This window comes from Excalfactoria chinensis, chromosome Z (assembly GCF_039878825.1).
Source record: "Excalfactoria chinensis isolate bCotChi1 chromosome Z, bCotChi1.hap2, whole genome shotgun sequence".
In the NCBI taxonomy this organism is placed as follows: Eukaryota; Metazoa; Chordata; class Aves; order Galliformes; family Phasianidae; genus Excalfactoria; species Excalfactoria chinensis.
In genome coordinates, this window is record NC_092857.1 from 15419596 (window position 1) to 15436769 (window position 17174).

The 17174-nt window shown below is 40.1% G+C and overlaps 2 protein-coding genes across 2 annotated transcripts; both read right to left on the reverse strand.

The window, feature by feature from the left end:
• Nucleotides 1-4043: 4043 nt before the first annotated feature.
• On the reverse strand, nucleotides 4044-9436 carry LOC140264070 (molybdopterin synthase catalytic subunit). The gene is made up of 4 exons (XM_072359539.1): nucleotides 9303-9436; nucleotides 8375-8528; nucleotides 7026-7149; nucleotides 4044-5822 (listed from the first exon to the last, which is right to left on the reverse strand). The coding sequence occupies exons 1-4, from the start codon at nucleotides 9421-9423 to the stop codon at nucleotides 5754-5756; spliced, it is 468 nt and encodes a 155-aa protein (XP_072215640.1). The 5' UTR covers nucleotides 9424-9436; the 3' UTR covers nucleotides 4044-5753.
• Nucleotides 9437-10536: 1100 nt separating this feature from the next.
• LOC140264071 (molybdopterin synthase sulfur carrier subunit-like) lies at nucleotides 10537-13657 on the reverse strand. The gene is made up of 3 exons (XM_072359540.1): nucleotides 13554-13657; nucleotides 13270-13391; nucleotides 10537-10674 (listed from the first exon to the last, which is right to left on the reverse strand). The coding sequence occupies exons 1-3, from the start codon at nucleotides 13563-13565 to the stop codon at nucleotides 10548-10550; spliced, it is 261 nt and encodes an 86-aa protein (XP_072215641.1). The 5' UTR covers nucleotides 13566-13657; the 3' UTR covers nucleotides 10537-10547.
• Nucleotides 13658-17174: the final 3517 nt, after the last annotated feature.

Sequence of the window (17174 nt, forward strand, 5' to 3'; positions counted from 1 at the left end):
CTAAAAGTAAAGATAAAAATTTGACTGTCTCAGTTACTATAAAGTTGTAAAAAGTTGTAAGGAAGAAAACAAAATCCTACACCTACATGTGCGAGAAACTTCTACATAACCAGGATCATAAAATCAGGGCCATAGGAGGAGTTTCACAACAAATCTGACTGTAGCATCTATCATTTCTCATGCTGCTGTACCAGAAATGATGTAGGCAGTGAGCCAGACTTCCTTCTTCAACTACAGGTATGAAATACAGGTCAATATCTGATACCCAGCACCTTGGTTATTTCACAGTTCACTAATAAGACAGCAGTGATTCAGCTCACCAGTCTACACTGGGTTTTATTTTGTCCTCTCAGTCCTGGGAATAATACTTTCCCTGAAATAAAGGGAAGGCAAAGCAATGTGTAAGGTTTTCTACCCTAACCACTTCAAGTTACTAGTTTTATTTTTCTTTCATGATTAATACTTAAATGGCTAGTTCAGTTTTTGTTATGGGTGACTTTACTGCACTTTTAAGTTAAGTTGGCACAGCCACAAATAATGCTGGAAATATAATGTATATTTTGTATTGTGGATTTTTTTAGTTTTACTTTTTTTTAAAAAAAATAGCATGTTGCAAATGAAATAATACTCGAAATGTTGGACTTTGGCATGTGCTTCTGTTTGTGCTTGCAGCAGAGAAGTCAGGAAGTCATTCAACAATCTCAAGTTGTATCTGATCTTAGTCTTGAATCTAGCTGCTGACTTCCTGAAGTATTAGAATCAAGTCTAAACTCAGAGTTTCACATGAGACTACATGTAGATTCGGAATGGAAAAGAGAGTTTATAAGCAAACAGACTTCTGTAAACTAGTGTGTAAGCTCTCTGGGAGCAGGGACTGTATCTCTGTGGTGCCTACCTGAAGGCCTAGTAGCATTATTATAATAAAAACAAGAATACTGCTGGACACAGACTCATTTTTTTTATATAACAACTTAAAGAAAGAAATGCACTGTATAAAATGGGGTCAAGTATGTCATCATTCCAGTAGCACACAGCAAAGAACCCTAAGATGATGACTCTGTGTGGTATACAAAGAAGCTGCATTGAAAATCTTGTAGGTTATAGGTACAAGAATTAGACCACCAGTACACTATTTTGTACTACCAATCAGTTCACATTAGCACAAAATATATTTTGATAGCTCTGAGTGCAGCTACACATTACCAGGGCCAGGCCTTCCCATATGCATATGATTATTTTCTATGGCATCTAAAATTGCACTGTATTCTGCCAGCCCTGTGTCTTGTGCCTATATGCTTTATGGCTAAAAGCCTTAAAATCCCCATAAAACAGAATCAAATGTTTCTAATCTTAAGGCACAATATTCTGTCACTCACTATGTTTTGGTGTTGAGGATAATTGAAAACCAGCTCTTTATTCTACTAACTTGCATGTTTGATCTTTTATATACAAAACTGGCACATAACAGAACCTTGCACGTTAAAGAAATGGTACAGATATAGTTAATTACATCAACTTTTTGTTGCTTTTAAAGGTAATAAAGTGTACATAATTCCCACAACCTCAGGAAAGCCAACTCCTATCTTTTCAATCAACCTCCGTGCCTTCAATTATTCATTTTTCATAGGCAGTCTCAGGCCTTGATGTGCTAGTTTTAAAAATTATTTACCTCTTTCCTTCAAAGAAGCAGGAATCAAACTTTTAAAACAGAATTGCTACCAAAATTTATAAGGATGCTAATTTTTGTAATGTGATTCATAAGACTGTGGTTTGTCGGTTGGTTTTCTGGACCAAGAAAATCACAGTCCTAAGATATTAAAAGAAACACTTCTCATTTATAGTCATCCACCTGTTTTTAACTTTTCACGTACCTCTGCAAGACAGGACTTAATGGAAAAGCCCAAAACTGAATTTTCAGAGTTTACGGCAGAGCTACTTTCATTATACTCCATTAACAGTTTTAGTAGTACTTGAAGAGCTTACAAACAGAAGGAAGACTGACTTTTTACATGGATAGTGATAGGACAAAGGGAAATAGCTTTAAACTAAAAGGGATGATTTAATCAGATGTTTGACAAAAATTCTTCCCTCAGTGCATGGTGAGGCACTGGCACAGGCTGCACAGGGAAGTTAACTGATGCCCCACTTCTGGAGGTGCTCAAGGCCCCAAGTTGGACAGGGTCCTGGGCAACCTGATCTGGTGGGTGGGAATCCTGCCCATGGCAGGGGGTGGAATTAGAGGGTCTTTAAGGACCCTTGCAACCTAAGCCCTCCTATGATTCTATGATTACATAGTCTGTGAAGCAGAAATTCCCTGAACAGCTACAGGCAAAATGAGCTGAAAGAAAAGACAGTTTAAACTAAACTTGAGTATCTTAAAGACCTCATTACTGAGTACAACAGCAGTAGTTTCATGGATTACAGAGGTGAGCACCTGTATTTTGCAGCAGATGGAGCCCAGCACAGTGTGGCTGCGTTCTCAGGCGGCTGCCCGCACACACATCTGTCCCTCTGCTGCCATCTCCTGGGTAGGTGCCTCTTCCATCAGTTGCATTTTCACGTTGCATTTTCACAATATCTATCATTCTGAGCTTCTCTTGTGAACAGAACGAAATGAAAGGTTTTGATGCAGGAAACTTAAACTTATGCAATGCTGATGTACAGACAAAGGGAACAGCCTATTTAAATATTGCCAGTCAAATCCAAGACTTTTCAGAAGACAAATTGTCATTCTGAAGACACGTTCTTCACCCCCCTGAATACCCTTTGACATGCAGGTCACCACTCAAGTCACAGATTTACCCTCTGGTTTAGTTTCCAGGAACATCCATCTCTCCCCACAGCCCCATTTCTACAGCATACTGTGACTCAGCTGGAAGAGCAGCAATGAAGTAGGATTATCTTCACTTATAGCCAAGTCAGAAAAAAGCTGCACTTATCCCAGAAAACAAGGTCTGCACTTGCACTGCTCCATTGTCCAGCTCAGTCATCAGAACACTAGGTAGTTTTCACCCAGCAGCCTAGTTCTGTGAAACCAGGACATGTGCAGCCACATCTTTCCCTCACATGCAGTCAAACAGCTGAAGTTCATCCCCAGGCCTGGAAATTTGGAAGCAGTTCTGGGTTGCTCTAGACATATCCTCAGGCAACTATGTTAGAGTAAGGGTAATTTGCCATCTTAAAGTAATTTCTTCCTAGCAGAGAATGTAGCATTACAGAAGGAGCCTTAACAAAGAGCTCAGGGTATGTCTTTACATTTAAGTGAGATACATTTTACCTCTATGCACATCATCTCTCCTAGAGGCTTTTCCATTTTGCTTTCGGATGCCAGCAGAAGAACCCAAAGTTACACAATACTGATGCATCATTGTTCCAGAACAAAGCAGTACTTGCCTCATGCACAGCTAGGGACACAAAATGACATTTCATTGTTTTGACCATGGCAGCATACACACATTGTAGCACTCAGCTGTGACTCAGTACAGCATCTCTTCCATTCATTGTTCCTGGTCACTGCAGGGAAGTACACCATTATTCTTTCTCTTCTTTTCTGCACCCTACTTCCCAGCTGCATTGCTGAAGGAGAAGGTGCACTTAAGGTCACCCTGGACAAATCCTCAAAGAGACTGAAGCACCAGAAAAGTACTAAGACAACAGTGTGATTACACAGGAATTGCCCTCAATCACTGGACTTGATGATTTTAAGGTTCATCACTTGATCATCCTAAGGTTCTCTGAATCCAAGCGTAATTTAACTCTTCTACGTATCAGTGTTCCTGCATCAAAGCACAGCTTGAGCATGTAAGAACTGTACAGGCTTTTCTTTCATAAACCAGGCAAGCTAGCCATTTGCTCGAAATTAACCACTTGGATGGTAACACCAAACAAATTAAGTGCAAAAACACATACACACACACACACAAAACCCAAAAAACACTGGAAATTGTTTGTGTATTTGATTGTTTTTTATTGGTTTTGGGTTTGTGTTTTTCTTTTGTGTGTGTGTTTTTTTAAAGTTTTTGTTTGTTTGTTTGTTTTTTGTTAAGAACAAAAATAATCACTTGTCTGAAGAAGTGATCTGTAGTCAGGATTCCATACAATTCCCAGCAAAAATTATACCCAAATTAACAGAGGGCTTCTCTCCAACATCCATGCAACCTTTAGCAAGTTCAGCCCTGCCTAGCTAATAGAGCCCACATGGTTTGGAGGCTGCGTACTTACATGCATACAAGGAGCAGCTGCTGCTCTGCAGAGGAAGTGCACTTCCATTGAAAGTGCAGCACTAAGGTATAAAACTTAAACCAGTTTAACCACTGCTTTACCTGAAGTTGTGTGTTTTTTCTGGGGTTTATGTAACCTAGTACAGTAACCATCACTAAACATTAAAAATGACTGACATCACTGGGGAAGAAAATCACTGCCTATTTTTCCAGTTTCATTTTGTGCTGCTAGCAGCTGTGAAGGTTTATAATGCAGGCATAATGAAACAGATTTATAAAGCTGAGGCTTATGTATTATGTTATGAAATGACATATAAGCTTCAGCAAATGATTTCACTTAATTTCATTCCCCTTTTCTTAGAATACCTATCTTTTCTACCTCAATAACAATTAGATAAACCTGCCATTTGTCATCAGTAAAAATACCATACAGGACAGCACCTTGAACTTTTAGCATCTACCATGTTTTGTGGTAAAGAATGGTAATTTAAAGAAAACTGTCCTAATCAGATAAGCAGCCTATTGCCTGCAGTGAAAGAACAGGCATACTACATCTGTCTTTTTCTCTTACATTGTAAAACATAACAAGAGAAAAGCATTAAAAATGTAAATGTGAATTTAAAGGCATACATAAGCTATGAACTCTTTGCAACTTATGTATGCAACAGATTTAACTTTTCTTTGAACAACTAATCCATTCTGATGACTTTGCATCCTAACTAAGGTCAAACTATTAAAGCTATTTAAACTTATAGATTTTTTTTTTTTTTTTCTGCAGACCCACAAAATTACACAGTCAAAAAAAGTCCTTCAAAATCAATCATGTCTAGACATCATTAGTTAAGTACAGGTTTATGTGCTACTGCTAATGAAAGTTTGTTGCCAGGAGAGTATTAGATCTAATTTTGAATCAAGGTCAGTTCATACATCTTTAATGCAAAGGACTTGTAATACCAGCTGCATGTTTCTATAAGACACAGCTACTGGAAAGCAACCACTACCAAGAAGTTAACTGCACTGTGGCACAGTTTATATTTTCTTCTTTGTCTGCACAGAGAAGAAAAAACTGTTAATCTACTTCAAGATGCTTTCATGTTGCAAGAACGTCAAAACAGCATAAAGTGTGCAAACTGACTCATTCATGTAATATTAAAATCAGGATTATTTTTTTAAGACTTAAAAAAAAATTCCAATTGTCTTGTTGTGACCTCCCATTAAAACAGCAAACAAAGACTACAAACACAGAAGCAGTAAAACAGTATATATCACAGAGGACTAAATGTCTTGCAACCATGAATCTTAGGAAAGATAGTTTTAATAATTGACTCCATGTAAAAAACTACAGAGAGATTATTTCAAAGGATTTAAAAACACTTGAAAATCCTAGCTATTGCTCATTAATGTCATACAGTCCTAATTACTTTATTGAGACTGAAATGCCTATTACAACTACTTAAAATCATATAGAACAACTCAAAGCTTAAGCAGAATGCTCATTAGGTGCAGTAACACTTTATTTATAAAAGAGTACAGTCATTTTTCTGAATTTGTCCAAAAGCATTCCTTGTTTTCTTTCCAAGAATACTCATCTTCATAAATCTCCTGTGAATACAAACAAAGAATGGGAAATATTGTGGGAGTCTGCTTCATACAGTCACAAGCCAGGCCAAACACCTCAACAGCCATCTTGCTATTATTTGCTGACCATGTCAGGACTACACTGCACTTAGCTGGCAACCAGAAAAGGGGGGTCATCTTTAGAAAACACTGACTTACATGTAGGCAGATGCTGAACCTGGAGCTGAACACATTACATTTAGAAGGCCTCATCTATGCTGAAGTCACTTAAGGAAACAGATCTAGAAGAAAGGATGCAGAAGCTGTATAGTACATAGCACTTGTCCTAAACACTACCATCATTTTTAGGAATGAGAATATTTAAATGTTTTAGAAAATGACAGTGTTTTGTTTGATTGTTTGTTTAAAAAAAAAAAAAAGTTACAGCAATAGTCAAAATGCAGTATTACATCTTTAGGACACACTGGACTACACAATAGCAGCCCAGTCCCAAGTAGCAAATTCAGCGAGGTTATAAGTCCAATTATTCTTTCTGGAATCACAAAACTTCATTCTCCTCAATGCTGAAGAGAGTGCTCTACACTGAGCAACAAGTCAGAGAACTGCTGTTACTACGTGCCAAGTTTGGACTGCAAGTGAAGACAGAGCTAATGTTCATTAATTGCATGCAATGCTGTGGTTATGCAACATGGCTCTTTCTATACTTAGGGTGCACTCTATACACATTGTATCTCCATATAAGCTTTGGGACTACTGAATATTCCTTCACTGCATGCTGTTACTGTGTGTATGTGTGCTGCTGCTTAATGCTTTGTGCTTATGAACAGCCATAAAGATGAGAGAAAAACAGAAAGAAATGCTGCTTTTACTTGCAAACAGAACGTGTCTCTTGGATGGCATTGCAAAGTTCTTCCACTAATCTATGCTGAACTGAATGTTGCCACTCAGAAGAGATGAGCTCAAGAATCCTCCACTCTGACCCCAGGAAGGTAGTGAGAGGAAGTGTAGCTGGAAGGCATAAGCAAGGGAGGGCCTTCCCACTGCCTGAATGCCACGTACAGGCCTGGCTGCATTAAAGTAAATTCAATGGTGTTAGCAGAAAGTATCTCTTCAGAAGCAACTGCTGCCCATAACAGTACAGCTCCTTCCCTAAGAGCCAGCAGCAGCCTCCAGTCCAGCTGTCTAAGATACTTGTACAGGCTGCAACCAAATTTGTCCCAAACATACCTTTTTCCATATTGGGACGAACGCTTTTAAAGTGTTGATGCAGTACGTTACAGCTTCAAGGGATTCTGCTCTGTGTGGTGATGAGACTGCAATAATCACACTTGCCTCTGTTACTGGAACCACTCTAGAGAGAGAGGAACAACAGAAGCTTTAGCTAATGCTTAACATCTAGAGTGTCCAAAAGTTGTAACCATTGCACACCATTATTCTGGCCACATGCTCTCCTGACTCATTCACACTAAGCAAGTGTCAAGCCATGTCCAAAAGATTATGCACATTTAAACAGAAAGAAAACCACAACCAAAATCAGCATCAGATGTAGGAATTCTATGTTTTAAAATAAATAAAACCACCAGTCATAGGCTTTTTTTTTTTTTTTTTTTTTTTTTTCTATTCCTTCCTCTTTTTTAAAGAATAAGTCTATGGAATTAAAAGATGAAAATTACTATCTTGCAACAAAGGAAGCTCTCTGGAAACCGGGCTCAATAATGAACAATAACTGATCTGAAACAGGAAGCTAACTGAAAATCTCAGAAATTCTTATGCAAACTGAGACGATATATGAAAAAAAGATATTATGCATCTCAAAGTACACAGATTTTGCAACAAAATTTTAGTTTTGCCAAATGTTGACTTCAATGTAAGTTTCTTTTTCTGTTTGGTGGGTCATCCTTACCAAGCCAAGCTAGCAGATGTTGCACAATGCTTTATACTACTCCTCACAAGGCCTGTATTTCCAAAAGCTGCCTCCCAACCCTTCCTACATAGCAAGACTCCATCAGCAAACAGCTCAGAGAAAATCTAAGCTTCAGTACTCTGAGTTGCTATTCACAGAGAATTAATTTCTGTCTCTGTTGACTACTGAAGAAATCCAAAGAAACTACCCCTCAGAGTTAATATTAACCTTTGTGATCACACTCAAAGTTCTTCCTGTTGGGGCGGGGGGTAGAGGGAAGAACCAAATATTTGCAACACACAACACAAATGCTGCTGAATTCAGCCAGAAATCTGATGAACAGTGAGGGCTTAGGACTATGTTAAACCATTCACTGGTTTACATCCAATAAAAAAATGTATATCCAATGCAAGGAATAAGAGATATTCTTACAAGCATGACTGGCAATTACCATTCATTTCTTTCAACTTCATATTCTAACATTTTAGGTTCCATTACCTAGATCTGACAGGAAAAAAGAAGCAACATTTTGCAGTAGCGGAAGAGACAGCGTGATACAGTAGCAAGCTTTGATGCATTACAGCTTTCATAGACTCCTGCATAACCATCAAGTAAGTAAGCATCTCACAAGGATTAATATACCATTTGAAGAATATGGTCTATCTATACATACCCAAGCCTATGATGCATTGCAATATGTTTGACTGATGGCCACTTCTGTCTAACATCTCTGCAGATTTTCTTTATTTCCATCTCTGCCATTGAAGTATATGCTTCATACTCTAAGCGAACCACTTTTTTCCCTTCAAAATTATTTCTCGTAGTACCTAAACACAAATGAGTTATAAAAGGAAAGCAAGAGTGAAAAGAGTAAAACTCAGGACCCAACCCCCCTCTGAGGCCAAGGACAGCACTCTAGACACAAATGACTTCCTCTAGTTAAGGCTATGTAAAGAGATTCTTCAAACAAGAGAAACCTTTAATATACGAGGAATAATTCATCGCAGAGATTACAAAAATACACTGTCTGTAATGCTCAAAGCTGGAGTATCTTTTGTGTTAATTCATTTAAGTGCTTAGTACTCAGAAGCCCAAAGGTACTCAAGTTTGAGCAAAGAAAGGGTTTGAAGATTCATACCATGTATTTTAAACTACATGGTGGAGCCAGCAGACTCAACCTGCACCAGCCCATTGGTACAACAAGACTTTTTCTTCAACCAGGATCTGAATTGCAGCAGTTTTCACACAGGTGAGTACCTGTGTCTTGTTGCAGAACCTCTACTTTCCACCTTGAATAAACTCTGACCAGAGGAATAGTAGAGTAACTTGCAAGCAGGACTGTCTTCCAGCACTACTGTTCCATTCAGTCCTAGGACTGCCACACCAGCAGGAAGCTTCTCACCACTCAGTTGCAATGCAGCTGTTAAAAAGTTACCATGGTCTTGTTCTAAATAATTCCGAATGAGTTTTCTAAATGTCCTGGGCTCAGTCCAGAAATTTATTTATATGAGAAGCACAAGTTTGGGGTGTGGGACAAGCTGGGTTCCATTTATTAGACTATTAACACATCCAGATATCCAGCTCTGAAACATTAAACTCACCAATGAACAGAGACACTGCCCCACAGCATGGTGAAATGACCAGTTCTGACACTTCATCTACAGACAGCTTTTCAGACTTGAGCTTGATAAAATCTTTTGGCACATCCTCTCTTTCATCCATGGCTCCCTAGAAGGGCTAAAACCAAACAGATTCTGTAGTTGTTTTTGGCAGTACTAACATTTGCCAACTGCCTTTTATCCCATACTGATGCCCCAAATTATTCAGAAAACATGTACGATCTTCTTACTCACCCCAAGAGACCAGTCCTCATGGCAAATTCACTTCTCAGCAGACTTGCTGAGAGAATATTAACTGCAAATGCCATGGGAAGATCTCCTTCTAATGCACATGGGCTCCTGCCTTGCAGGAAAGTGTGGTGCATTAGGACAAAACAAAAACTAGTTCAAGGTTCAGCTCAACAGCACAATCTACAAGCACAGACAACTTGTTAGCAAATTTGTGGTAACTCTGTCAGCCCATTCTTTCAGTCTTATCCTATAATTGATCACAGTTTAAACTAGAGATTTTTGCAAGTAATTCAAAGTTTAATATGCTCTCCAGGACATCCAAATTTTCATCCTATCATCCTGCTTCAATGACACTGGTGCCACTTCTAAATGCTTTGTGTAGACATCAGTTACCAGTTCATCTAAGGATGAGGAGGAATATAAGCGGACTGAGAAGAAGCAGTAGAATAAGCTACACTGGAAAGCACGAATCTGTGTTACGGACACTTGACCACTTGACAGCAAAAAAAAAAAGAAACAAAAAGGGGGTTTTTGTTGTTGTTGTTTTAAATCAGCAATTAATTCTTCTTCTGTATCATCCTTTCTGTTAAGAAGTGGCAGGACATTTTCCATTATCTTCTTACTTACGCAAGCTGGATATCTACTGACAGCCAGAAAGAAACTACCAAAGCATAATAAAACCTAAAAACAAAAACAAAACAATGCCTGACCTCATTGTCAATTTTATTCCATTTACTTATGTGCGCTAATCGTTTATTCAAGCAACAGCTTATATTTTCTGGCCAGCACAACAATTCTCTCCAGCAGGAAACATAACTTATGCTCTCTCCAAAGAGTACGAGATGTAGACGGGGAACTGCACACCAGATCTCAGAATCTAAACAGAAAAATATTATAGGAAGATTGTACAGAATCCATCAGATAATTTAACATAGGATGATCCTCCACAGGATGTGAAGCAAAAAGTGATACCTACCTAACAGAGCTTGCACAAGTTCAACCCCCACTAATTGGTGGGATGATGGCAACTTCGTCTCCTGTCTGCAGGACCAGAAGCTGATCTCCAAGAAGCACGTACTCCTGCTGAACAGCAAAAACCACTTGATCCCGGATGACAGCAAGCCTGAGGGGATTGGAGAGAACACAGACAGGTTTCTAAATAGTGTTTACATGTAGGGCAGCTGAGGTAAATGCTGCTGAGATTTAGGCAACTCTCTTCTGATATAATTCTAAAAATCATAGGATCATAGAATATCCTGAGTTGAAGGGATCGATAAGAGTCATCAAGTCCAACTCCTGGCTCCAAGAAAAAAATCAGACCATGTGACTGAGTGCGTTGTCCAGATGCTTCTTGAACTACAGCAAGCTCAGTGCCACAATGACCTCACTGGGTAACCTGCTCCTGTACCCAACCACCCTCTCTAGGAAGCTTTTCCCAATAGGAACCTCCCCTGTCACAGTTTCATGACAGTTCTCTCAGGTCCTGTCACTGCCTCCAGAGAAAAAACAGCATACATTATAAGTACCCACCTCCTGCTCCTTGATTTTTTTCGATTTTTTTCGATTAAGTATAATTTTCAAAAGTCAGGGTTTGTCACTGGATTTTGTCAAAAATCAACCAACGTAAGCTGGACTTGCTTCAGAAGCTTCTAATTAACTAGGTAACTCAAGAGCATATAAACTATCTGATTTAGGATTAAAAGAAAATGTTTTCCCAGTTCAGTGTGGCTGCACTGCACAGCAACTTTTCTAGAAAGACCATCCCTCAACACTTTCTGTTTTTTAAGATCTCATGCAGACTCAGTGGTCAGACTGTTTCTCTTGTACTTTAACCTCAAAAAGGCTTTTGGTCTTTTGTACTTACAGATCTGAAGTCTGTTACTGATTAAGGGTGACAACATTGCTAAGAGGGCAGACAGGATGTGTTTTTCTGCAGATTCTGTGTGTATCTGTTGGCCTTCACATCTGCGAGATGTTGGTGTGAGAGTCTACAGCTCTGGATACCATGAAATAAGGGTTTGCTTTCACAACAAAGCACAGTCACACAGAGAGTATGAGGACAGCACCATTGAGACACCAGAAAATCATGCCAACATTTTACTTTAGCAGATGCAGCATAATAACTGTATTGTTTGAGAGTACAGAATCTGGCACAGAGAGTGGAGAGCTGCATTGCCTAGAAACAAGCAGGCATGCCAAAAGGTTACATGTAAAATTCAACTAATTTCCTACCAGCCTGCTAGACAAAAGTAGGCAAGGCGCTGTCTAAGCAACAATCAGTAGCACTGACTTGGAGGAAACACTGAAGGGAGGGACTGTATGAAAGTAAGGCAAGTCACTAAACAACGGACTACAACTACAACTACGGAACTGAAGTGCCCATTAAAAGGATGGTTTCTAATTAATGTCACTTGCAAGTTAATTCATTGGGGAAAATGGGTGGAACAGAAGAGCATTGTCAAGCATGCTCAAGCTGCAGTTTGAATATCCATTAGCAATCTGAATAGAAGTCTGTGGTCAGTGTCCTACAATTATGTTGAGTTTTTCCAGAAAAGCTAGGAACAGAAGCATTTTTCAAGAAGGCCGCTGTGAAGTGCATGTGCACATGCAAAATGCAGGACTCCCAGTCATCTTTCACAACAGGGTGAAGCTGATGAACTATGGTAAACCATCAAAGGTGCTACTGCTTCTGATACCAAAAAGAATAATATGTTGCAATGTAAAATACACCCATTCCTTACTGCTCCCTCCAATAAAACTCAGTGAGAGCTTCTACTTTAGAAACAGTTGGTATTGCTAATTTATTTATTTATTTATTTCTCTCATAACCTTTGAGCTTGAGCACAGAATTGTTGAGCATAAAGGAAGTCTTTGGAACCTACAGCTAAAATTATGGAAATCCTGGTGCATTCAGCACTAAATCCTAACGTCTGTTATGCCTTATATTTTTACTCTTTTTGACTAAACGATGCTACAGCTTTCTGCATCTGATTTATTGTTAGTAGGCCCTAGCACACTCCTCAGATGTAACCAATGAGAGCACTCGTGATGCTGCCCCCAAAAAACAGGACAAGACTCCCTGTGAAATGCAATCAAGACTGCCCTTTTTTCCCCAAAGGAGGCTGGAAACAGCAGAGCCTATTTCTTGTGTAAAGGCTGTTTGGTAGGAAGCTAGGACCAGGCCCTCAGTTCCCTTCTTCACCAGTCTTCCAGAGACTGCCATTAACTCCTATTACAGCTCAGAGTAACTAATTATAGTTAGTTCAAAAACACCTGCTTACAATCAAAACTGCTGTGGTTGGGCAGGATCCCTTCCTGGAACACCTGGCCTTCCCTACAGACATTCCTACAGGTGACAATTCCTCTCTTCAGGCAGAATGACTTCAGAGGCTCTCTTAGGAAACAGGACGCAAGTCTCAGACCTCTCCAATACCCAGCTGTGGTGTAAGTTTACTGGATTTAGCCTTTTTAGCGTAGATGTAAAGCCACAGTATTTGCAACTGGCTCACAGCCAAAACGCTCGCTGGAGTTTACAACACAAAGATAAGCTCACTGCTGTTATGATACCAAACTGCTGCTGCGCCTTCTAGCTCGAGCCTATGCAGTGAACTTCTACTCCTCAAAAACAGATCAAAATAAAATAGAATGAAATAAAGATCCACCACCCCAAGAACGTTAGGCTGTATGCACCGCCTGTACGCAGCGCCTTCCCCGATACCTGGGATGAATCTTAACAATCTCTTCCCAGAGCTGCAGGGAGGTGATCCGCTGCGGCACAGAGACGCTCTCGGAGCGCAGCCCCGCCAGCTCCGCGCTCCTGGCAAAGTACAGCACGGTGACCTGGGGACGACAGGGGGAAGGGACGTTTCTGTAGGCGAGCGTGGACCCGCGTCTACTGCAAGCAGCTCCGCCCGACGCTGCTACCGCGGGGAACGAGAAGGCCCCGGCTGGAGACCAGGCGGGTGCCCGAGGCCCACTCGCGCCGCGCCCGGCAGCACTCACCTGGCAGCTCATGGAGCCGCCGTCCCCAGGCGGGCACCCTCGGCCTCCCGGCGGCCCCCGCGCCCGGACTGGCCCGCCCCTTGCGGCCTGCGGCTGCGGCGCGGCCCCGGTCCCGGCCCAAGGCGTTAGGCGGGGCCGGGCCTCGCAGGCTTTAGGCTTTGTGAAGCGGTGTTGGGATGGGGTGCGTTTCGGGGAGCCCGGTTTGGGAAGGCCTGTAACTCTCGGAACAGACCTTTAAAAGGCAGATTTTGAGATGGGTGCAGCCTTTGAAACGCAGGACTATTTTCTACAAGTGGTTGCAGATGTTCAGTGCATGGAAGTTGTCATATATCACATATGTGTCATAGGTATACCTAATATTACAAAGCCCAAAATCTATTAAAACATTGTTAAAACCTTTCAGGAGTACAAAGGTTGCAGTGGCACAGTATCACCTGTCTCCCCATATCACCTGTGTCACCGTGGACAGCTGTAGGCCTTCAGCCATTGCTCTTCTGGGAGGAATGTGAGCTGGTGACAGCAGTTGGGGAACAGAGGATAGCACAACAGGACACATGCCAGGGAGACCTTGGCAGTGGTTCTACCAGTGCACCTGTGCCCCCAACCCCTGTGGTCAGTGTTATTTCCGTACTCTTCATCAGGCCATACTTGTAACTCACTGGCTGGCAAGCAGCTTCTTACCCCGTCACACCAAAAAGGGAAATCTGGAATTGCTCGTGGTGACATGGAGCTTGCTGTGTGCCAACAGGTATCTGCAGTCTGGGCAGGCGGTGGCAGCCTGGCTAGCTGAAAAGAAAATAATATAAGAAGAAATAGTGTCCTATGATTCCAAAAGATCACAGAGAATGGGAACAGATCTTCCTATATATAATTCTTGGCACCGGCTTATAAAGAGAGAGCAGTAGCACAGTTTCCTACTGTGCAATGAAAGTTACTGTGATAACAAAGCTTTTCAAAAAGATGTGCTGCAGAAACACAATTGAGCTCATACAGTATACAACTTGTACTTCTTAAACAGTACACCATGTCTTAATTCTCTGTGGTAAGGAACAAATGTGTTATTTTTTAAAACTCTATTCTTTTGCTTGTGAATGATTAACTACTGTCACAAACTGAACTCTGCATGTGTCAAGTAAATAAAAGGCTTGCTTTTTTATCTGGGCTGCATAATATTGGATCTTTATATCTTAAACAAAACAGATAATTCTGACAAGGTGTGCACAACCTTGCCAATGGATGTCATATCCTCATAGTCAAGCAGATGAGTAGATGGGCTCAGCTGGAGCAAATTATCATCTCAGTTCACAAAACATAAGAGTTGGAGTTGGATTTGGAGTGAGGTCCACTATGGAATAAGGACAGAACAGTTAGTTACAGATTGCATGTTTCTGGATTTTCCTTGTGTTCCAGCTAATGAATTGCCAAAGCCCCTTCTCGAGCTTGCTTGAAAGGATACCTTGGTCCTTAGCTCTGTGTTGTGTGACTCAAAGGCAAAATTTGGCCTAGGCTGCACAGGAGTACAGCAGGACATGTGACTCTTAAAATCATTCACTGTGTTCTAGGACCAACAAAAGAAGTTAACAGGTTTTAAGAAAAACTGAGGTGTATCATCATTGTCCAACAAAAACTGTCCATAAATACCTCTTAGTTCTAGAGTTTTTTTCTTCCAAGAGATCAGACTCAGAAACAGTTTATTGGATTGGAAAAGTGACATTTATTGAGATTGTACTTTTTTGTTTGGCTTTTTTTGTACTTTCTGGTATTGTTATATTTTTGTGACTATGTGTAACTATGTAAAATGAAATTAGAGATCTTGCTAAAGACCTAGATTAAACACATTAGCTCTGTAAAGGCTGGGATTTCTTTATGATTCCTGTAATCTGTCTGCATCATTTTTCCCCTAACATATTGTATATTTTGGATCCTTGTTTCAGGTGCCATTTTCTTCCTGAGTCACTGCAGAATGTAATGGTTAGTTCTAAGTGTCATTTATTGAGTCTAATATTTTAAATTAAATCTTGTCCTGAGGTGTGGTTTTTGCTTTTGTGAACAAGTGTGTGTGCATCCTCCCACACCCACATGTATATTAGCATCTTAGATGATACTTCAAGGTGATATTTTAAAGGCTGTGATAAGGACCTCCAAAGCAGACATTTCCTATTCTATTTTCCAACCTTTCTTTGTTTAGTATCATTTAGTACTGAAAAAGTGCAAATCTTCCTGTACAGAATTCTCTTATACCACTACAATAGAAATCGTCTTACAAATTCAAGCAATATCAAGGAGGGGCAAATGCTGAGGAAATGCTGTTCCTATTAATATATTCTTTTCCTGCCTTACTTTGAAATTTACTCAGGCACTAGGCTTACAGTTTAAGGTGCTGAATTTGTATTGAGCTGTTAAACTGAGAGAAACACAGCAGAGTGAATGAAACTGAAATAGGAACACCAGTCTGCAAGTCCTAAGCTATTTTTGTAACAATTCATTACAGAATTTGCAATAGAACCTGTCTGGGCATGTTGGGAAACCCAAAGAGGAATGAACCGTTGACATGTTGTTAATTTTATTAATTTCTTTTTACCAGTGATTTACTTAGTGTCACTGCAACAAAAGTGACTCTTTAGAATGATGATTGTCTAATACATGGTCTATCTTCTGTTTCATTTTGTTTTCATTTTAGACTGTTTTGCAGGACTATCTGTATAGATTGCGAGTTACCACTGCTGAATTCAAATCTATACTTAGAAAGTGTTGAGAGGACTTCTCTTATTCCTATTTAACTGTTGTGATGTATTTAGCTACACGTGAGTGCATCTGTGGTATATACCAGAGATTTAGGTATTGATGCGTAACACTGTAGCTTAAAAAAAATGAACACAACTGCTTTACTTCATGCTTCCTGAAATAACCAGGGAGAATTATCACGATCTGGAATAACCCTTCATTACTTGTTGTACCCTTCATTTATCTTGGGCCCCCAGCCAGATTTAGTCAGTTTATCATTAACCTCCTGCTACTGAGTTCATTTAAAACAAAACAAAGCTGATTGGAATAACCTATGAGGACCCCAAAAAGAGGCAGGTATAAGAGATATGTCACCATGAATTCCAGTCATTCCACTGAATTTAGATCTGAATTTGGCTTCAGATGTGTCAACACTGCTAATAATCTGGAAAACATTTCCTTCCTATTTGTGGAGGAAAGAGAGCTGTTCCTTCAGTTTACATGTTGGAAGAATGGGGAGGGGTGGGGAAGTGAAAATATGAATCTTTCTGAGGCACTGTGACCTCTAGAATTCCTGTGTGTGAGGTATATGTGGCCATTTGACCAATGTCTTTAACATCCCCCTTGGCACTCTTTGAAATTGTCTATTACAAAACAGATGGTGCAGTAGTTACTTTCTGAAGGGCTAGAGTAGCATGACCACATCTGGAATTAATCTTTAGCTCCCTAAACCAATAGATCACCCAGTTTTAAGAGGGCCTTCCAATATAAATGTGTTGCATAAGTAGAGAAAAATACACAGCTTTAAGGCAGAGTATAAGCAGTCTGGAACTGCTTCATAGTTCATAGACACACAAGTCTTTTTGTTCAACTGTCTCATTTAAGGCTTTTTTTTTT